This window comes from Lynx rufus, unplaced genomic scaffold, assembly GCF_022079265.1.
Source record: "Lynx rufus isolate CCGP_SWC_20201006 ecotype Redwood Valley unplaced genomic scaffold, mLynRuf1.p SCAF_7, whole genome shotgun sequence".
Lineage (NCBI taxonomy): Eukaryota > Metazoa > Chordata > Mammalia > Carnivora > Felidae > Lynx > Lynx rufus.
The window spans coordinates 105,568,290-105,591,245 of record NW_025814889.1 but is presented as its reverse complement, the minus strand read 5'-3'; the positions used below and the strand labels follow the sequence as shown (position 1 = coordinate 105,591,245).

The window sequence follows — 22,956 nt, the reverse complement described above, 5'->3', positions numbered from 1 at the left end:
TAACAAAATCTGGTTTATTAAAATACTAAGTGAATTTTCACCTGAATATTCTAAAAATGTTCCAAGGAACAGATGTGCACCAGAGAAAACTAGGCTGCCATCCAACAAGAACCAAAAGTGTTCTCCTTTTTAGGAGCTTGCCACTTGCTGTTAGAATTTAGTTATCAATAGGAACAGAGTAAACATTCCAACTGCGAATAAGGTAACACATAGGAAATAAATGATGATTATGGCTGAGGTAAAAACATCTCTGGTTGATACGGTCTGTTTATTAATGTGCCTGATTTTTCACTCTATATGTGACAATAAGGCCAACGTTTTACTTAACATATTATTAATTACCCCAAAATGGCCAATTTCAAGCATATTTCTTGGGCAAATGAACCCAAATCCATAACCCTAGAATTGTGACCTGTTTTAAGCTGGAAGGGAACCTGGGGAATCATTACCGCCATACCTTGACTTTAAAAAGAAAGCTGTGTTACCAATATGGTAAACCTTCAATATACTTAGCTTATCTCGTGGTTTGGGGCAGGGAAGAGGGGGGCAATCTTTTTCTAGGCAAAAAAAAAAAAAAAAAAAAAAAAAGGAAAGCAAGAAATGTTAGAGTTATAAGATTATGTGTTCTCTTTATATAGGGATTCGCTAGAAAAATGTTAAGCAAATGTGAAGAAAGATCTATTTTAATCAGGAGAGAGGTCAATATTCTTAAATGCAGAACCACCTATAAATAAATTAATGCATGTTATAGGTCCTGGTAAGAGAGTAAGTTCATGAGAGAAAGCATAACAAGCTTCCCAGAAAAGGTTTCAAAAAATAATAAGCTTTTATGTCCAGTTTTGCTCACTATAAAACAAAAGATATATAAGTATTTCTGGGATTCGGGCTAACTCTTAACTCAACATAACCTTTCACAATGAAACCGAAAACAATTGTGTATTTTCATTAAGCTTTTTCATTGTCTAAGATGCACATTATAGAGTGGGACAGTTCTTAGAAGATGCTAAAAAAAATCATAATTTTGCATATACTCCTATGCACAGTATCATCAAATTTAAAGAAGAGTATCAATTACAAAGAAGATGGAAGAAATCCTAGTTCTGTTCTTCATATGCACTTTTAATTGAGTATACACTACAAACATTGTATTGGCAAAATTTACATGTGTGCATGCATGCATATAAAATGGTTAAGTTTCAGCATCATTTTTCCAAACTTATAACTCGAGATGAAAATTACATTCCAAAATTCATAGTTAATATAATATATAGTTCACTGAACCCTTTCAGTTATCCTACATCTATCTGAAATTCTAAGTGAAAAATTACTAAAACAAGTTTAAGTGTTTAATATTTGCTTTTGAAAGAAATGCCCCTAAATGTTCTACAATATTTCCAGATGTTATTATATAGTGATTTTCAACTACCAGCAATCAATAGTTAATGAATAATTTCTCAAGAGAAATATTTAAGTACCCTAGACAGACCAGACACTGTGCCAGGCACTAATTATGTAGCTTATTTCATTAAATTCTCCCCACAACTCTATCAAGGAGGTATTACCACTCTAATTTTATAGAACAGGGAGCAGAGGCTAAAAGAGTTTAAGTAACAATCAAAATTATACCATTAACAAGTAATAGTTCTGGGATTAAATCCCTAGATTATCTGACTTTGAAGTTTTTATAGTCTTATTGCCACCCCGTTGTTTGGAAAGGTTTAAAGAAGGAAATATTTTCTAATTAGTTGTAAAAATGAATCACCAGGTTTAGATATTAGGTGCTACTCTCCAGTACATATACTAAACATACTCACTGCAAAGTCTCAATACATTACTGACTCACACAAACATTTGAACGCAGGAAAACTTTGGCTCATCTGACATACAGCTTTCCTAATCACCGAGCCTCCAGAACTGATCTGAATCTGCATGTATTCCCAAAAGAAAAAGGGCTGTCATTGAAGACGGAAACCATGAGTACCCAGTAATAATACATCCTGCCAAGCAGAACCAAAGTACCAAAGATTATTTACACCCGATGCACTGTAATTGGTCCTTTTACTCTGCAGAAGGAAAAAAAGTGCTCAGATTGGCCAGAATGTCTATTCAAAATAAGCCTTCGTGCACGGAGACCAGAAGCATGGGGAAAGCAACAGAAAAGAAATACAGCAGAGCAAAAAACCGCTTCTGCCGTCACACTAAGGACTGCTAACCAACAGAGGGTGGACAGAGATGAGAAGCAGAGATAGGGTGTGGGGGGCGCAACAGCTGCGGCAGCAGGAGCTCAACCACTGACTGGAAGTGGAAAAGTTAGCAACAGCTTGGAACGGGACACAGCTCTGTTCTCAGACGCTAATGTGCAGTGATAACTGAGAGTCACCTTCAGGTCCAACACCCTCTACATCAAAGGGTATATACCCATGCAGCTTTTTAAAACACACACAGAATATTTGTCATACTATTTCACTTCATCCTCACTCTGTGGTCAGCAGTTATTATTATTTCCACTTCCTGATCCATTATAAGACAAAGTTTTAGAGAGCAAAGTAGCTCAATGCAGTAGTAATTGCAAGACTTAAATGCCAGCCTTTGATCTTGGCTCAATGTTCATTCATGATACTGCCTCTAGTGCACAGTATTTAAAAAAAAAAAAAAAAAGGAATAATCATTACCGATTTTAGAATGAGTTCTTTAAAAAGATGTCTATTAGGGAGCACCTGGGTGGCTCAGTCAGTTAAGCGTCTGACTTTTGGTTTCGGCCCAGGTCATGATCTCACGGTTTCATGAGTTCGAGCCCTGCATCAGGCTCCAAGCTGACAGTGCAGAGCCTTCTTGGGATTCTTTGTCTCCCTTCTCTTTCTCCCTCTCTGCTACCCACGCTATCTCTGTCTCTCTCAAAATCAATAAATAAGCTTAAAAAAAAAAAAAAAAGATGTCTATTAGTAGGAAGTTAAAACTTCAGATATATAGGGCATTCATCTATTCAGAAAAGCCCCCAAAATGCCCAAAGGATACGGCATAAGGTGCCAGGTTAAAAAAATTACATGGGTTCAAGTATTTCTAATCCTGTGTAGGTACCTTCACATGACCACATCACCCAGTACCCTAAATACCATTAATATATAAAAATCTTTCCTACTCTCAGCTGCCTAAACACCTATTTTGTGGTGCCTGTCTAAAGTCTGTAAAGTCTTCACGTAATGTAAGTCAAGTTTCCTTACAAGGAATTGTTCAAAAGAGGCACAAACCAAAAACGGCACTGACTACAGAGACTCAGTGTAAGCATCAGTGTTTTTCAAGTCCAAGCCTAAGGCAATTGCAGATCAGTTTATTTGTCAAAATCAGAATCCAACATCTGTCTACACACTAATGTTACAAAGGAGATGATATTGTAATACAAGATGGTGACAGATATTTCAGTAGAGATCATCTCCTAGAATTTCAACAGGCTCTCCACCTTTTCAAAATCTACACAATACCTCAAATCCATCTGATCAATTTAAAGATGTCATGATTGAACAAATGTGAAAACAAAACATAAAGATGAAATAAAATGGCCAAACTGCTACACAGAGAACAGGCACCTTATCCTCAATCTTATTCAGTTCAGGAATTTAGTCAATCTTTCCAAATGTCTGTGAAACAGACTGAGCTGATGTAATACATTTAAATGAAATAGAGCCTTATTACTCAAGGTGCGGTCCATGAACCAGCATCATCTGTTGCACCTGTGAGAGACAGACATGTACTCTGAGCCCCACTCCAGCCAGAACCTGCATTTTTGAAATATATTTTTCCTTTCTTTTTTCCTTCAAGTTTTTATTTTGATTCCAGTATAGTTTAACATAGTGTTATAGCGGTTTCAGGTGTACAACATAGTGATGCAACACTTCCATACATCACCCGGTGCTCATCATGACACATGCCCTCCTCAATCTCTGGCACCTGTTTCACCCATGCCCCCACCTCCCTCCTCTCTGGTAACCGTCAGTTTGTTCTCTATAGTTAAGAGTTTATTTCTTGATTTGTCTCAGAACCTACATTTTAACACCCCAGGTGATTTGCAGGTAGAAGGGAGTTTAGGAAGCACTGACTTAAAAATATATATATATATATATATACCTGGATGGAAAGAGATTCAGGGGGTGCCTGGGTGGCTCAGTCAGCTGAGTGCCCAACTCCTGATTTCAGCTCAGGTCAGGCACTGAGCATGGAGCCTGTCTGGGATTCTCTCTCTTAAAAAAAAAAGAGAGAGGAGAGAGAGAGAGACACCCAACAAGAGGCCCAGGCCCAGTTCAAAAATGTATCTTTAGGAGAAGTGCGGAGGGATCCCTCTGATTTGAAGAAACTAGAGATTTAAAGTGCATTTTAAAAGAGTTCCTAAAAGGCAATCATCCATGTCAAAGGATGAAGGCAGGGAGCAAATGATGAGAGAGGACAACGTCGAAAGCCCCCTTGTCTGCCACAGGCATCTCAATCTTATCAGGCATGAGTTCCAAAGGAGCTACTAGCTACTCTCTCATAGAAATGGCTTGATGACATACAGGAGGTTTCCAACAGTGAAATTTCAGTTTCTGTTCAACGCGAAACAAATGCCCAAAACACCACTGCTTTTAAAAGAAAAAATACAGACTCTTAAATATAAAGGCGAAGGAAGCAACCCTAGAGATGCTTTCTAATGGGATATTTTAAATGAAAGACTAGATATTTGTGGCAAAGTATATTTGGTAATTTCAGGCTACACACTGGTGTCTTTCATAGATTTTCTTCAAATCTTAAATTCATTTTCTTTGGTTAAATCAGTACATAACCCTGTGGGAATGGGTTAAAGTATAGAACCTTATTTCTTTAATATAAATTCAGTGACACAATTCAGCACCATTTTTTTTTCCAATAGAATAACCTTCCTATTTTAAATGAGGTTTACCAAATGAATTCAGGTATACCGGTTTTTCACATCAGCTATAAATAATTGCCTCCCTCTAAAGGGCCTATTTCTGCAAATAAAAATGTCTTTTTGCCTGATTAAACTTCTTCATCATCTGAGAACTTTTCTTCTGCAAATTTGTAGTTGGAAAATTTGTCATTAGAAGCCTGCTTTGTCAAAATGAGCTCTTCTCAATTGCTTTCAGAGAGCAGTCCTATAGTTAATTATTTGGAGGAGGAGGGGAACATCCTCTTCTAAAAGAAGTACACTTGACAAAATATTTGTACCCAAGTATTCTACCTTAAGACTTAAGACATCTTTTATAATCCAAGGCAGTAGGCTCAGTATGTGCAATACCTTTTAAAACCTAAAGATAAGAAGGCAGAAGTAGCCAAAAGACAGTTTATAAAACAATGAGAAAGGTCCCCAGATGAGTATTTCAGCTGCCAGCATTACCTCAAGAACCACTTCCCTTAAATGGCTTTGTAATGACAAGCATCTTCCCCCAAACTAAAAGTGGTCGAGCCTGTCAATGTAATCTGTAAAGCCACCACCTATGTTATCCCCTGTTGCAGACACAATCTGCAGAGATAGCGCTTCAACATGCACCGACATTGTAATGAATTAAACTACTGACTTTCAGTATTAATCCAAGGGATGCCACTAACAGAAAAGAAAGCAGGGTAGATCTGCCTTCATTGTGGAACAAATTGGAAATTAACAAAAGCAAGATGTTTACTTTTCCCAAAGTGTTTTCACTTATCTGCCTCTCTCCAAGACTAGTTTTATAATCTAGGGTTTATAATAGAAATTTAATAATAATATGCTTTGTAACAATGTTCTAAACATAGACATAGAACCCGACCAAGAGATTAAAGCAAAAACAAACAAGGCTATGGTCTGTATCCTTTCAGTCTCTTAATAGAATACTTACAAGCAATTCAAAAAAGAAAACAAAATTTCATAAGACACAGCTGTAAAAAATTTTACTAGACTTACTCATCTTTAAAAAAAAACTTATTTTATAAAATGCAAACTTGTGAACTGCATTTAAAATTAATAACCAAAGAATTCCAAGAATGCAGGGTTATATGGATTGCCATTCTTCCCACTGGATTTTTAAACAATGCTGAAACATGGCTGTTTGAAATACTTCAGTATCATCATTTAACACTGTTCAAAATGTCAAGAGCCATATTGCGCCCCAGTGGCCACTCTTCAGCAAATAACACATCCTTTGAAGTTAAAATACTCCTAAATGATGCCAAGGGAGAATTTCTAGGATTCTGCAGTCAAAACTTTCTACTTCTGAAGAAATCAATAATCTGGAATCACAATTAGGAATAAAGCATGTTTGTTATCAAAACTTGGAAATTTTTCAGTTTCAAATGTCAGTAAATTCCTTTTACCCTATGGCAATAATTTTTATACACTGTTTGCTAATGAAATCATAATCACAAGCCTTTAGTGAACTTGCTGGGTTTTGTTTTTTTTTTTAAACATGATGTCTCAGTGAAATAATGACACATTTATTATAATAAATGCCACAGAAATGAAGGGCAATCATCAAAGGCAAAGGGATAGGACAGAACCATTTCATTTTTCCCAACACCTAACACACAGCTGCTATTGGAAGGGCACTAATGTACGTTTCATTTGACAAATCATGTAATTTAGTCAATCTCCTGAACTATAACTACATGCTGGGCCACGCCTCATATCCTGCCTCACTCTGCTATCACAAGATGCCCCAGCAAAGAAAACAAGAAACAAAAGCTTACATCAAATTATCATAAGCTCAGTAGCATCTCCTCTGCCAAATACTAAGGTACTCTTAAAACAGATACTGCAGCACTGCCCTCAAGCAATGTGGCATGTGAATACCTTTATAATCAATAAATGTACATATAATTTCATTTAATTCCACAATAAAATGGAATCTAAAGGTGAACTTTTAGAATAAATAAGTGTACATATAATTTCATTTAATTCCACAATAAAATGAAATCTAAAGGTGAATTTAGAATTTTCAATTCTAATCTCTTTTCCATATTAATTTTTTAGACCTGAGCCAATAAAAATCTCTCTGCTCATCTCATCTTTAAAATAATCATTCTGGTCATTCAAATTAACTGCATCTTATGAAATGCCCTTAAAGAAAACAAACTACTCTAAAAACATGATAGCAACTTTTAATGTAGCATCTTGAAAACCAATCACTTCAGTGTTCCTGCCTTTTTCAAAAATTTTTCTGAGTAGTTAGGCTTACTCAGTTCTTTCCCATTTACCTGTAAGAAAAAAAAAAAAAAAAAAGTCATGGTTGAACCCAAAATTGTAATCCCAAAGAGTTTCTAAAAGACTGAAACAAACATTTATACATTTTGCTCCAAGAAACCTTGAGTACCAGAGAAACTGACAAATATGATTGAAAAGTTAAACTGTCAGAGAGGAGGAAAGGAGATCAATAGAAATTTGATAGTGCTGCATCTTGATGGAATTATCTGCCTAGAAACTACAGCCAAAAAAAAAAAAAAAAAAAATCTTTGAGGCAAAAGCCTTCAATCCCCATGACCAGTCGAGGCAAATCTAGTTAACTCAAAGTATTCAACCACTGTTTCCCTCCATGGAAAACAACTGATCCAGACAAACAGGAAAAACACATTTGGGGAGAGGTATTCTAAAGCTTCTACGTGTATGAATACAGTGCCAGTGAGCACCAGACCAACAACAAGGCCAGTTCAAACCACCTACCATGGACCCTCAGCACAGCTGTTCTGGGAAAGAAGCCAACAGAGTCCCAATAAAAGTTTTAAAATACAAGTATCAATCAAAATAAACATGACTAAATGCAAGTGAATCTGCTAAAGTACAATCTATCAGCATTTTTATAAGTTTATCATCAGACTCCCAGATTCAAAGAGTTTACAATACCAGCTATAGTACAGTAGGAGAGGACAGACCGGTAACGATGTTTGCTGACGAGGGTGAACAGCCGCTGTTTGTATTATGCATCATATATATGAGAAGCCTATGTGTAGGAGTATTCATAATTAGTGAATTGCTGAACAGTCATTTATACCTCAAAAGTATATACAAATAAAATCTTCAAAGAAACTATCTAGCATTGTGCACAGTTACACCTGTAATTATTCAAAGTATGATGCCTTCACGAAAAACAGAACGTACACGGTTCCTGGTCATATGTCTCTCCTCTTTTTTTCAACCAGGCTCCAAATGAGAACAGCTATTCACAGAAGAGGGGTGTTTACATTCAACAACCCATTTGTCCTTTCCATCAAAGCTGCCACACATGTCACTTTGTGAAGCCATTAAAGTAGGTACCCAAAGCTACGTGATATTTAGCTTATAAGAAAATAATCAAAAAACTTAAAAGGTATATGTTATTGTATTAAAAGCATGGTAAGTGAGAATGATAAAGTTATTAGGTTTGTCAGCCACACATTTTTCAGGGTGACAAGGGTAAACTATGCCCTTTCCTAACATTATGAAGGTGCCTGTTTTAGAAGATATGCTCCCTTTGCCTATGATGAACAGCTGGAACACCATGGGCATTTTTAAAGAAGTGCTTTTAGCATGCAGAAGAGCAACAGAGAGATTGGGAAGACAAATTGTGCTCCTAACTCAAGTTGGAATCCAAAAGGTTCTAGTTGTTTCAGAATTATAGCATCAGAGAATTAAGGGTTCCCCTAGGGGCACATTAGTACTAAAAAACTAAATGCAGATGACAAAAAATGTAAAACAATAATATATAATAATATAGCCCCCCACATCATACACACACACACACACACACATAATAATAATATTGTTATTATAATATATATAGAGAGAAACACAACTAAGAGACGCATGGCTGGCAAGCAGCAATTCTCCGTATCGCCTTTATACATGGCCATTCAGTGCTTGTCTTTGGGTCATTTGCTAGGATAAACCGCATGTGACAGGCTCATCGGAAGTAAGGCAAAGTAGTCCGTACTGGCTTCACCTAATTTTAATTTACTATTAAGAGATGTATTTGTTCAAACTGCAAAATGAACCTGTCCTGCATACATTTGATTAAACTTAGCTAGAAAATAAAATACATTAAAATAGTTCATAAACTATAAACTGTATCCACTTGCATTTTTTTCAGTATATCATAAACTCAGGAGAGAAAATCAGAGTACAGTAACACCCCTGTACACACTGACTTCTTCCAATAAAAACCTGAGTAGGCAACTTTGATACAAAGCAAACTCCTTCCTTATATATTTTGATTATATAGTAATTCTTCCTAAACATGCTTTCACTAAATACCAAGCATGACTTCAATGGTTGAACATACTAGAATCCTAAGGTAACAATCCCAGACTGTTCTCCTGCAAGCCTATTAGAATGTTTTAGAGGGAAGTTAAAAGAGTGACTGATCATTTCATAAGGGATTCTTATCATACCAGGTCAAAACCCAAACGGACAATAACTTTAAAGGGGCCAAGCAGAAGGAATAGTTGAATACCCTTAGAAAAAAAAAAAAGATTTTAAAAAAAAGTTGTAATATCTCAATTCCTCCATTAACAGTTTTAACATTTTAACATTAACATTAACATTTTTAACATTAACATTAACATTTTAAATGCTGTTAATCAAAATCTTTATGACTTTAGATTAACTCATGTTTCTATAAAAACAGATTTATATTCACATCCGAAAGAATACTAAACCAGGAAAGTGCTATTAAGAGTTGTGGTAGTTTTGACTCAAAAGTTGAAATTTCAGTTGTGGAGCTGTTCTTCCAAGTTTCACACGATTGTTGCACAATGGAATAGCTAAGAAACCTAACGGTCACGTTGACGATCAAGGTTGGTTTTAACAAACTGCAAAATGGACAAAAAGGAAAAGAAATTTCAGAGTACCACAAACCCACTTCCCACTTCCAAATACTCAAATTATCTTTTTTTTAAGTAATGTATGATTTTATTCACACAAGAATAAAAATACGTATTAGGTGCATTATCTTCTTGTTTACGTGTTACACATCATAAAGGGCTAGCTATCAATTAGATGATACGTGCAACATGAAATCTGACTACAAAACAACAGTTCTGGCATACTTCTGTTGCTTTGAAGGACACAGACTCCTCTCTGAGTGTTATCTCTGTGCAAAACCTAAGATAGGATTTTTAAAGAGGACATAGTGAAAATGATGCAATGTTATCCTCAACAGACATATAAGAGGGCACAGAATCTGGGGTCAGCAAGTTTTTTTCCAGTGACCTAAACACCAAATTTCCCCAGAAAATGAGAGAGCCCTTCAAGAAGTCATCATTCATCATGACTTCAAATTTGGCCAAGACTGCACATTTATAATTCTAATTGTACTCTAACCACAATTTAAGATTCAATACAATCATGGCTAGACTGAACGCAAGGGGATGGAGTGGGGGGGGGCGGTGAAGCTGAAACTATATATGCTTTTTCATCAGATATGATGAACTCTATTCTTCCCAGCCATATTCTTAAGTTTAGCATTAAAACAGTTGTAAAATATTAAGTTTTACCATAGGGAAATCGATTTTGCTACGAAAAAGTTTCAGATTACCACTTAATCTCAACCAAGTTACATCAAACAGTGAAAGTAATTACATCTATAGTTTACAAAGTAAACTTGATCACCATATTTAAAGGAAATGATAACTTTGAGAAGTACCACAGCAATAATGTTTAAGCTGAAGCAATATAAAGCCCTCCTCTAGCAAATGCCAGATTCTTCAGCTAAAATGCAGAGTCTTGATTTAGTTAAGCAAGTCAAGCGTAAGAGCCATCTCCCTTCTCGCAAGCTCCCAGCACTGGCCTCTCCTTCCAGAACTGTATTTCACAAAGTTCCTGGGGGGTAGTGGAATGCACACATGCAGTTTACACAATTTTTTAAACTTGAGTCTCTGTAGTCTGAAACGCAGTACTAGAAGTAAACACATTATCATCATCCTACAGTTTCCACTTGACTCCTTAGCTCTCCCCCAGTTCCACATGGAGCTGTGAGTTAGAGAAGGTAGATACAAATTATATCCAAAAAGCCACAATTTACAGAGCACTCTGGCACTGAATCACCTGCACATGCCATGCAGACATCCAGTAAGTTCCACACTCCTATTAACAAGTGTATCAGAATTTCTAGGATACATGAAAACCAAGTTTGATTCTGTTAAGACTTCATGCTCTTTTAAGAGCATAGGACTGTATATGCAGTTCTGCTACTAAGAAAACTGGACTAAAAATACACTTCCAAATCATAGCAAAGTATAATTTATATTTACAGGCTCTCAACATCATATCAGTATATAATGTCTATCTATGTATCATATATTGAGCAAGCTATCAATTAGATGATATGGACAACTCATCACATTATGTTCATCTACGTAGCTAAGTCAGGAATTTTGACATTGCACCCAACCTACAGTATGTAAAGAACTTACGACGATTGCCCACCATCAAAGCACAACTAATTTATCATCTCCTTCACACTATTCTCCCCAAGTTACAAAGTCCTAATGTTCCTGACCGATGATTAAAGAACACAAAATAAGCATTAAATCTATAGAAAAATGTATGTGCAAGTTTAGTTTAGTTCAAGCCTTCATCTTTACAGGATACGTTCTTCTGACATGTATTTTTTACAGAACTGGACAGGAATAAAGGACAGCATACACTGAGAATGCTTGATTTATCACAGCGTTCTACAATACTTAGCATATTACAGTTAAGTTGCTTTTTTTTCCAAGCTCTTTATTCTTGGCTTAAGTGATTACTTTTCAAACTGTCCCCAAAAGAAACAGGAACTGCTCAGATTCATCCCTGAGCTCATTTTAGTGAAAAGTCACCCATCTTTGGAAGCAAAAGTTTTTTCTTCCAATACCCTAGAAATAGCAGGTGCACGGTAACAAAAAACTGGAAGGAACAGAAGCAGCTCACCCCAGTCTTACACAAAGAATATTTATTTCTCAGAGCATGTAGCATAATTGCTAAAACATATACATTGCTTAAAAGTTGAGGAAAAGTTTATGTCTAACAGTGGCTTCCTTATCAACCAGTCTCTGATAGAAACTACATAAAATGCATTAAGAAGAGTTTGCTTGATTTCGTAGCAGACATGTGGCTGTAAATCAAGATTCACAGATTTCAAGCATACATCCATGAACATGCTTTTCCCCGTAGAGTGGGCACACCAGAGATGGCTAATTACCACCCAGAAAAGATTCTGCCTTCACGATCAGCCACTCTAACTTCACTCTCTGCCTTGCCCTGACCCTGGGGATCCATTCACTTTCCATAGCCCAGAGAGGCTGCTGAAAAGCTGTCAAAGTAAATCTGTGCTCACTTTTTGGATGGTTTAATTTCAATGGAGCATGAAACACCCCAGGACGGTTAATAAGTTTAGCCAGGCGTGCTGTTCTCCCTAATATATTTTAATTATGCATCTGTTTTAATTGTAATCAGATTAAGTCACCGGAAAGGCACAAATTGGAATTTTCCCTAATGGCTATCGGAGCTTTTCACCAGTTTCTAAACACTAACAACGTTTAAAAAATAGGTAGAGACACCAGCACAACTGTGACATTTTCCAGAAATCGATGCAGTTTCTTTGACAACACAGTTCAGGTCTCATTAGCCACCCAAACTAGCCCAAATGCAGAAGACAACTTCAGTCTCTAGGGGCGTCTTCTTCCTCAATTAGCACAAAAGAATCGCTAACGTCTAATGTAAAACTCCCAAACAGAAATGAAAGCGCAGGCTTTTATAAAAGTGCTACTCCATCGATTGGTGAGGGAGGAGGGGGGAGTCGGAGTGTCCATCAGCAGCATTATCTTGGCTCAAAGTAAAGTACCGTACACGTCAAATGGGAAAGTTGGAGCAGAGGACGATTCTCTCCTTCCACTATTTTGGTAACTGTCAAAGGTGTGTTTTTTTTTTTCCTTCGGGAAATAAAAGTGTCCCATCAATAAAAGGAAACGTCACAGGGAAGACCTATTCAGGAGGGGAGCGGTTTCCTTCCAGCCCAGACCTAAAATCGCTCAATGTGCACCAAGAAATACCTAAGGCTTTTTTTTTTTTTCCATTTAATACCTTGATTAAACAGTTTCCCAAATTGCTGTGATTTCCGCTAGGATACTTAAGCGTTCGCCAACAGCCAAGAACCAAGAGAAAGAACCTGCCGCAAACTAGGAACCCAAACTCCTTCAGCCCGCCCAGCGCGCTCGCGTCCCGGTGTTTGCTCTGGGTGTTGTTTACGCTTCTCCTAAACCTTCAGGTGCTGGACCAGTTCCTGTAAGACGCGCTTCAAGCCTTAAAGTGCGGGAAGCTTCTGAGCCACCGCGGAGTCCCCACGGAGCCCGTCGACCCCTTACCTGTCATCATAGCAGAAATCCGCACTCAAGGTGTTGAGATACAAGGCGAGCCCCAGAGCGCTGCTCACCAACTCTGCAATCATCTCTCCACCGCCTTCCCTCCGGCTCGGCTCCCAGCGCGAGGGCAGCAGCGGCAACAAAAAACAGAAGCATCAATCCCCACCTTCCGCCGCCTTCTCCTCCCAGCTTCACTTTTTCCTAGCTCCCCACCCTCCTGTCCCTCCCTTCCTCCCTCGGGTCCTTGCAATCCGCCGCTCTCCTCCTCCTCCTCCTCCTCCTCGCGCCCGTCTCCGCAGCCCCTGCGTCCTCTTCGGGTGCGGGCTCACACCACGCTCCCCATGCCCGGCGCCCGCGAGCGGCTGGCGGCTTTCGGGTTCCGCGCCCCCCGGCGGATGTACAGGGCTGGTCCTTCGCACGGCTCGCGGCCCCCACCCTAACCCATGGCAGTTCGGGGAGCCCTAGGTGAGGAGTGGGACTCGGAGGAGGTGGAATGGGGACAGAGGGACCGGACCCAGCCGGACTCTGAGACCAGCTGGAGGAAGAGAGAGAAAGAGGGGCGGGTGGGAGGGACGAGGCGAACCGCCTCCCCTCGCCGCCTCCCGGGCGCACGGCTCCGGTGCTGCTCCGGCCGACTCCGGCTGCCACAGCGGCTGCCGCTCATTCACTCTTTATTAGCTCCCTCCCAGCCTCAGCCCCTTCTCCGGTGAAGTGAGGAGCGGTGGCTGGAGACTCCAGAAGCTCCCGCGTGGGGTTCTCGGCGCTGCCCCCCGCGCCTGCGTGGCCAACCCTCCATCCCGGCTTTGCCCGGCCCCTTTCTCCACCCAGATCCTCCCCTAAGGCTCCTCCCACACCACCCCCTGGCTGGAGGCTCCTCCCACCTCCCCACGGCCCGGGGCTCCTCCCACCCACCTCCCGCCCTCCTCTTGTTTCCTTCACCTTCGATTTCACTCCGGAAAGCCCCCGGGACCCAAGGGCGACTGCTGGAAGACAGCCCAGAGGGGTAGCTGGAGTGCGCCCTGGGAGTAGGAGCTGTTAGAGAATCGACACCGAGGAGGACCCGGTCGCTCGCGCCGCTGCTGCCTGGCAGTGCCTGGCACCGACTGGATCTCAGCCCCAGCGCTGACTGTGCCAAGCGCTGCCAGGCGTAAGTCCGGTCAGCTGGAGGGACTTCTGGGGACCGAGAGAGGAAGAACAGGTTTGGCGAGGGCTGCAGCTCGGTGGCCACAAACATTCACGCGACCTCTCATACACGCTCACAGCGAGTGAGTCGAAATGGGAGGGGGTGTTGGAGAGCTTGGGGGGCATCTTAGGAGGGAGAGATTTCAGCTCCGAGCCTACCGTCGTCCCGAATGTCAGGGAAGGAGAATGTTCCCGCAGTCAGGTTAAAAAGAAAGGACCCCCGGAGAGGAAAGAAACACATACGCACACACCGCAGCTGCGGGGGCCTTTCGTGGTTTCAGGGGGGACTTTCAGGCTGACTCTGGAAATACAGAGAAGAGACGCCTCTGCAGCCCGGTACACCGCTATCCTCAAAACCTAGGAAGGCGGGAAGCTAATGCCCTTTCCTTTCCGCCCGGATGCAGGACTGGATGGAAGGCGTCCAACCTGATAAATTATGGTGTAGAAGAATGGCCTGTGTAGACGAGCTCTGGGTACTAAAGTTGCAAGACCAAAGAGGACGGTGGGCTGCCTGCCACACCTCCTCCTGGCTTGGCCCCTCTCTGGCTGGGCGATGGGCTCCCGTGGACCAAGATGAACACTACTGCAGCGCCCCCTGCTGCATGACAACCACAGTGCTTGGAAAACAGACCCGGAGAGGGCTGACTGACCCCGCCCCCCTCCCCTCCGCCGTCCAAGGGAAGCCCCTAAGTAGCAAGCTTTCCAGGACTCAAATCCAGGGCAACAAATGTAATCCTCTGGATGTCTGGCCGTGGCCTGAGAAGTAAATACTGTGGTTTGGGTGTCAGCAAAACAAAACTCCGTCTTTTCCTGATTTCACAAAAAAATCTGTGTAGACACGGATGAAATGGTGAACACTTATTACATTTATTTTGCCATGCAAGATGGACCCATTTTTGTTCCCTGAGACAAACGTATGTAAAACATACAAAAAAGGGAGTTGTATCTTTAAAGGCAGACACACGGGGCGCCTGGGTGGCGCAGTCGGTTAAGCGCCCGACTTCAGCCAGGTCACGATCTCGCGGTCCGTGAGTTCGAGCCCCGCGTCAGGCTCTGGGCTGATGGCTCGGAGCCTGGAGCCTGTTTCCGATTCTGTGTCTCCCTCTCTCTCTGCCCCTCCCCCGTTCATGCTCTGTCTCTCTCTGTCCCAAAAATAAATAAACGTTGAAAAAAAAATTTTTTAAAAATAAAGGCAGACACTGATCTTTTAACTTTTTTTTTTAACTCTGTAACCTCTGTTCACTGTTGCAAAGTTTAAAAAATCCTGTTAATTGACCCATCAAGTTCCTCTATATCTGTATCCCTCCACTGTATTTACATGTTGATATTGGATCCTAGCACACTGGATGAAGAGCACCCAGGAACTGAAGTCCTCACTGTGCTATTATTACATGAGAAACCTTTGGCCAGTCCCTCAACCTCTTTGTGCCCCTTTTGTCTCACCTATACAGCAGTGATGAAAATAATATCTGTGGGTACTATTATTATGAAGATTAAAGTAATTAAGGTGTGAAACACCTAAGTGCAATAGAAGTGTTAATAATCATAATTATAATTATTATTATCTCCAACTTTCTCCTTTCCTTTTAGTTGTTCACTAAAACCTAGATACTTCCAAAATGTAGATCATGGCATCCACATGGCCCCAACCCTATTTCTAACTCCCTTATTTCCTGCATGGACTTAAGCAGTACCCTTATTTCTACTTCTGCAGTTCCCCCTTCCCCACAGTCTTACTTCAGGCATTAGAAGATTCTTTTGAAAACTTACAATGTCTCTACTTTAAAATGCTTAATGACTTCCTGATACACATCGAATAAAACTCTTGATTTTTACCACGGCCAGCTAGGCACTCCTTTGGCGCTGATCCCTTCCCTCCCCTCACATTGTGCTCCAGTGTTCCAGCCACACGGGCATCCTTCTCCTCTGACACCACTCTCTCCTCTTTCTGCCTGGGATGTCTTCTCAGACCTTCCCTAGCTCCTTCTCAGCATGCCAGTCTTAGTTCAAATGTTATCCATCCACCCGAGAGAATTCCCCCACCCACCCTATACCGTAGCCTCACTCCCAGCCATCTTTGTCCCATTTTCACCCGAATGATTTTCTTGATAGCATGCGTTGTATCTGGAATGCCCACTAGAATGCCAGCAGCTCCAAGAGGGCGAGGATCTTAACAGCCCGGTTTTCCACATAACACCCAGAGCCTGTAACATCTGGACAAGCAGAAGAAGCTAAAACAAAACAACACAAAATGTTGACAGCAAATGAACAAATAAATGTGCTTAGCAGAAACAATATAGCAACTGGAAATTCACAAATGTTCATCATGAGAGAATAAGGTAAACTGAATTGTTGTCCATGGTAGAGACAGTGAAGAATTAACAAAGGAGAGAGGGAGGAAGTAGGTTAAAAATTCTGAAGAAAGCATCAGTTCTTCAGGAAAGCCTATGGTAAGTCACACACAAACAGCTCTCTTCAATAATTAAGAGGACTCCGAGGCATGAAAGTAGTAAAGAGGTTTGGGTCCAGCGTGCAAAAAGCTTGTAAGCATTTCCAGAGCTGTCTCCACTTCAAGGCTCCAATAGTTCTAAATAAATATTTTCTATACTCCTCCTCCACCTCCTTCTTTTCTCCTCTCCCTACTCCCAACTCCTGAGGATTGGGAGCCTGGGAGATGGTGAGAAATCACATTTTGCTGTCCCTGATGAATGGAAGGCTGAAAAAACAGCTGTGCTGATTTTAACAAATTTTCCTATTTTAATTTAATGTAGGTCTCAACATTCTTCCAACGCATTAAACATTGGTTGCATTCAGACTACTCTCCAAGGACTGAGAAGCAGCCACTTTCTGCATTTCCTACCTTCCTTGAACACCAATTGGGGGGTGGGGGTGGGGCGCGGGGAGGGCGTTATCGTCTCAAAGATGTGATGACATCCTTGGAGATCATTTCAAATCTGGAGACATTGCTTTTCAATGTATTAAGGTATACCTACCCATTGTAGATTGCTGCCTCGGTAATGAATATATATATAGATATACATATTCTATTTAAAGCTACTGTTGCTCTCCACAGATGAAGGAAATTAGGCTGGTTGGCTTGACTTTTCTACCTTAGACACAAGACTGGCCAAAAAAGTGCTAAGCCCTTATTTTCCCAAAGTAGGTTCCACACATCTGCTACCTCACCACTTCCTCAATGAATTCTTTTTTATAGTCGCCCCGACCTACCCTGCATTCGTTCTGCATTCCCAGGCCTTTGTTGTATAATTCATACCTTTGTGGTGCCAGGTCCTGGGGGTAAAGATTTCCTTATTTGCCTAAGACATTTTTGGTTTATTGTGCAATACCGTCTTCCCTTTGGGTGTTGCATAAATATTAACTAAAAATCCACATCTGGACTTGGTCTTCATTTCTATTTGTCCTAATATAACTTCTCTTTGAACAATTCATTTGGAGAGTGTGCCAAGGGTGAAATGTGGCACATAAATTCTCCTGCTGCACAGAATGCCTTTTAAAGTGCCCACAGATTTGGTTATTTATGAACAGAAGATTTGCACCTCTTCCTTGCTCTCTCAATTCTAAAATTGTACCAGGCCAAAGTAATTACAATCTCCCATATGTTTTGTGGAAAAGGTATCCAAGAATCTCCTGCTAAAATCTTAACAGATTGACTAGGAAGCAGAAAAACACTAGCCCAGCAGGTGAAACTGCCTGTTTAGGGAGGTCAGAACAGAGCTCTCTGCTGGGGGACTCATAAGCTCTGGGCTTTACTCAGGAAATAACCCTGCAGGAGAAAAACAGCAGAGCGTGGATGAAATGTGGGTCAGGGAGCTGAAAGAGGCACACTAGCTGCTTGGTTAACTAATGACAGTAAATGCATTGGCTACACATGTTACATTTAGATGTTCCCAGCACACCATAAAATCCTGCCCTGCAGACACTGCAATATGTAACATCGCTTTGTCCCAAAACTTGTGATCCATTAGGAATATAATTAGGACAATACAGCCACAGAAACAGATCCTGTCACCTCTGTCACAAACCCGGGGCTGTTAAGAACCAGCTGCTACTAAAATAATGATCACTTTAAAAATCTCAGTCTCCTAGCTTGCAATTCAGAGGATGTGGGGGTAGGGGAGGAGAGGAGGAGGAGGAGGAGGAGTGTAGAAGTAACATGTTAATAACCAGATATGGGTAATTGCAGAGATGTTAAGGCTAATGATAGAATTCAAACTCAATCAAGAAAAGCAAGGACAACCTCCTTCACAGAATCTCTCCAAATGCATTCACATGCACTGATATAAACAGTGATCAGAAATATTCCTACAGCTTGAAAAATTGCACAGACTCTTGGGTCACAGTTTTGATAAGCCTCAGATTCTGTAAAATAAAAGATAAGGAGGAGAGAGAAGATGAGATTTGATGAGGACATTAAGTAAACCAGTTATTCATGAATGTTGCCCTGGGATTCAGCCCAACGTGACCCCTTTAAGCCAGCATTGTCCAACAGACATTTCTGCAAAAGGTAGTTGAAGAGCTGCACTGTCCAATGTAGTCGCCATCAGCTAATGTGGCCACTAAGCACTTAAAATATAGTGAGTGTGACTGAGGAACTGAATTTTAATTTTAACTTAAATTAGGACATTGGCTAGTGGCTACCCTATTGGACAGCACAGCTTAGGCTCTCAGGGCCTCGCAGCTGACCCCCTGTCTCTGTGCCTTACAAGAGGATACTTATCAAAGCCATTGTCTCCTCTGGCCACCAGTAACAGCTTTAGTTCTGAACCTTTCACATTGGACTGCTCCACACCCACATGTGGCTTGTCTCCTTTATAAAATAGCCACCAGCTGGGGCCACTGAGTGGCTCAGGCTGTTAAGCAACCAGCTTCAGCTCAGGTCGTGATCTCAAGGCACATGGGTTCGAGCCCCATGTCTGGCTCTCTGCTGACGGCTCAGAACCTGGAGCCTGCTTCGGGTTCTGTTTCTCCCTCTCTCTCTGCCTTTCCCCTGCTTGCTCTCTCTCTCTCTCTCTCTCTCTCTCTCCAAAATAAATAAACATTAAAAAAATTAAAAAAAAAAAAGAACTTAGACATTAAAAAAAAAAACAAACAGCCACCAGCCATTGAACACCTTTTAGGAATTAGGCATTTCACTGAGCACGTTATGTTTATGACCTCGTTTAATCCTCACAAGTGCCCTGGGAGATAGGTACCATTACTATCACTCTTTTACAGGTAAGGATGCAGAGGCGCGGAGAGGTTCAGTAAACTGTTCATAGTCTTCCACTTCTGGTGGTGGAGCTGACATTGGAATTTATGTCTTTTAACTCCAGAAGTCTATGCTTTAAGCACTACTCAGTCCAATCTTGTTGTTCCTTCTCCCATTCAAAACACCACATCCCCTTTGGGATCTGCTTCAGGAGAAGGAACTCCTGGCTACTTCCAGGATGTTTTGATTAAATTCATATTCTTCCTCCTCTCCCCTGACTCAGATGATTAAGGATAAAATACTTATCTTCCTTTGTCAACTACTTTTACCTGATTTTTCCCCCAAATCTCGTATCAAAACCTGCAAAGACTCCAGAGATTACATATTAGAAACCCTCCTCTATAAAATACACACACACCCCACATATATTTTTTAAAATAGATGTATTCAAATCCTGTATAGGCATTTTTCCTAACATAATCCACATCACATATTACAAAAATAGCGAGGATAAGTAACGTAACTCAAACTCCAACAAAGTAATGAAAGTATTAATGCAAATTACAATTTGGAAAACCAAATAAAGCATTTATAATTGATTTAATATAATTATGTTAAAAACCCCACTACAAATTTGTACCTCATATAGCGTATTTAATCCATTTATTATTGCTATGAAATGACTAGAAAGTATATTTAGAGTTGGTCTATTAATCTAATGATAAATGACAGGAAGTCACTGTATTTAAAACTTTTGCAATAGATTTAATTAAGTTGTCTATTTAAATGAATAAATATCTTATAATTTGTAATACTATTATTTAATAATTACAAATGAATGATACATTTACAGCTTTGCATGTAGATTTCCACCACCCTATACTTTTTTTCCCCAATGCTCTTTCTTTCATCTTTTTTGTCCTTTTGAGTCTCTTGTATTTTTGCATATTTTATTCCTATGAAAACATTTAAATCTTATTTATTTATTTATCTTTAATTTACTTTTTAATTTACATCCAAGTTAGTTAACATATAGTGCAAGAAGGATTTTGGTAGAATCCAGTGATTCATCCCCTACATATAACACCCAGTGCTCATCCCAGCAAGTGTCCTCCTTAATGCCTCTTGCCCATTTAACCCGTCTCCCCACCCAATAACCCACCAGCAACCCTCAGTTTGTTCTCTGTATTTAAGAGTCTCTCGTGTTTTGTCCTCCTCCCTTTTTTATATTGTTTTTGCTTCCAGCATTTAAATCTTAATGCACAAAACAACAAAGCCACCCTCATGCGTATGAAAATCTGCCCTGACAGAGACCAGCTATTAAGAAAACAGGTTGTCTGCAATGGTAGATTTGAAGCTAAGACATTTATTTTTTTAGCAGTCAGTTGGAAAGTCAGTCCCTAATTGAAGTGGATAAATGAAGACATTAGATTCATGAATTCCAAGCTGAATTTTTTTTTTTGAGAGAGAGAGAGAGAGCGAGCACCCCCACGCCAGTGGGGAAGAGACAAAGGGAGAGGGAGAGAGAATCCTAGGCAGGGTCCATGTCCAGCACAGGGTGGGGGGTGGGGCTAGACCTCAGGACTGTGAGATCATGACCTCAGCTGAAATCAAGAGTTGGCTGCTTAACCCACTGGGCCGCCCACACCTAGGCACCCCTCCAAGCTGATTTTTGGCAATTGTCACCTATAATTTATATTGCAAACATGTGATACAGGCAAGCACTGATCTGCTTTCTGTCACTATAGATGAGTTTGCATTTTCTAAAATTTTATATAAATGGAAATTACACTCTACTTTTTTTTGATGAGGGGGGCTTCTTTCACCCAGCATAATTATTTTGAGATTCTTCAGTGTTTCTGTGTACATTAATAGTTCATTTATTTTTATCTCTGAGTAATATTCTATTTGTATGGCTGTACTACAATTTCTTTATCCATGTATCTGTTGATGAGAATTTGAATTCTTTCCAGCTTTTGGCTAGTGCAAACAAAGCTGCTATGAACATTCATGAGAAGTCACTGCATGGATATGTGCTTTCATATCCCTTGGGTAAATACCTAGGAGTGGATGGCTGAATCATTCAGTCCCATAGTGTTTGCTATTTTAAGAAACTGCCAAACTGTTTTCCACAGTGGTTATACCATTTTACATTCCTGCAATCAGCTTATGACAGTTCCACTTACCCCACATTCTTGCCAACACTTGTAGAGTCAGTCTTTTTAATTTTAGACATGCTACCAGGTGTAAAGGAATAATACATTTTACTTTTGTCATTCCCCTAACACTAACAATGTTGAGCATCTTTCCATATGCTTATTTTCAACCCATACATCTTTGGTGACAAGTCTGTTCAAATCATTTGCCCCATGTCTCTGTTGACAAAAGACAACTGCTTAAAGTAAATTTATAGCTCTCAGTTCTACAATCAGAAATCCAGCATGGGGGTGACTGGGTGGCTCAATCAGTTAAGCATTTCACTCTTGGTTTCAGTTCAGGTCATGATGTCACAGTCCATGGGATCGAGTTGAGCCCCGAGCTGAGCTCTTACTGACATCACAGAACCTGCTTGGGATTCTCTCTCCCTCACTCCCTGCCCCTCCCCACTCACACTCCCTGTGTACACACACACACACACACACACACACACACTCCCTCCCTCTCTCTCTCTCTCTCAATAAATAAACTTTAAAAAGTCCTCCTAAAATTAAAAAAGGGATGCATGAATGGCTCAGTCAGCTAAGGGCCCAACTCGACTTCCGCTCAGGTCATGATCTGACAGTTTGTGAGATCGAGACCCTTATCGGGCTCTGTGCTGACAATGTGGAGCATGCTTGGTATTCTCTGTCCCTCTCTCTACCTCCCCCTGACTCATGCTCTCTCCCCCACTCTATCTGTCTCTGTCTCTCTCTCAAAAATAAATAAACTTAAAAAAAAAAAGTCCATCATGGCTCATCTGGGTTCTCAGCTCAAGGTCTCACTTGATGCAAATGAAGGGCTTAGAGCAGTTAGGCTCTTATGTGGAGGCTCTGGAGAAGAATCCACTTCCAAAAACATTCAAGTGTTGGCAGAACTCAGTTCTTTGTGGGTATAGGACTGAGGTCCCCATTTGTTCTCCTCAGATTTTACAGGCTGCCTGCCTTCCTTCTCACAAGTTCTCTTTCCATTTGCAAATTAGCAACAGTGCTTCAAGTCCTTTCCATGCTTCAAATCTATTTTTTGTCCATTTAAAAAGT

The 22,956-nt window shown here is 40.5% G+C and overlaps 1 protein-coding gene across 1 annotated transcript in view; it reads right to left on the bottom strand.

The window, feature by feature from the left end:
• TMTC2 (transmembrane O-mannosyltransferase targeting cadherins 2) overlaps positions 1-13,415 on the bottom strand; it is a 397,116-nt gene extending 383,701 nt beyond the window's left edge. The window contains exon 1 of the mRNA XM_047066931.1: positions 13,333-13,415. Within this exon, the coding sequence (XP_046922887.1) occupies positions 13,333-13,415 (83 nt within the window). The remainder of the gene's footprint in view (positions 1-13,332) is intronic.
• Between the last annotated feature and the right edge of the window lie 9,541 nt (positions 13,416-22,956).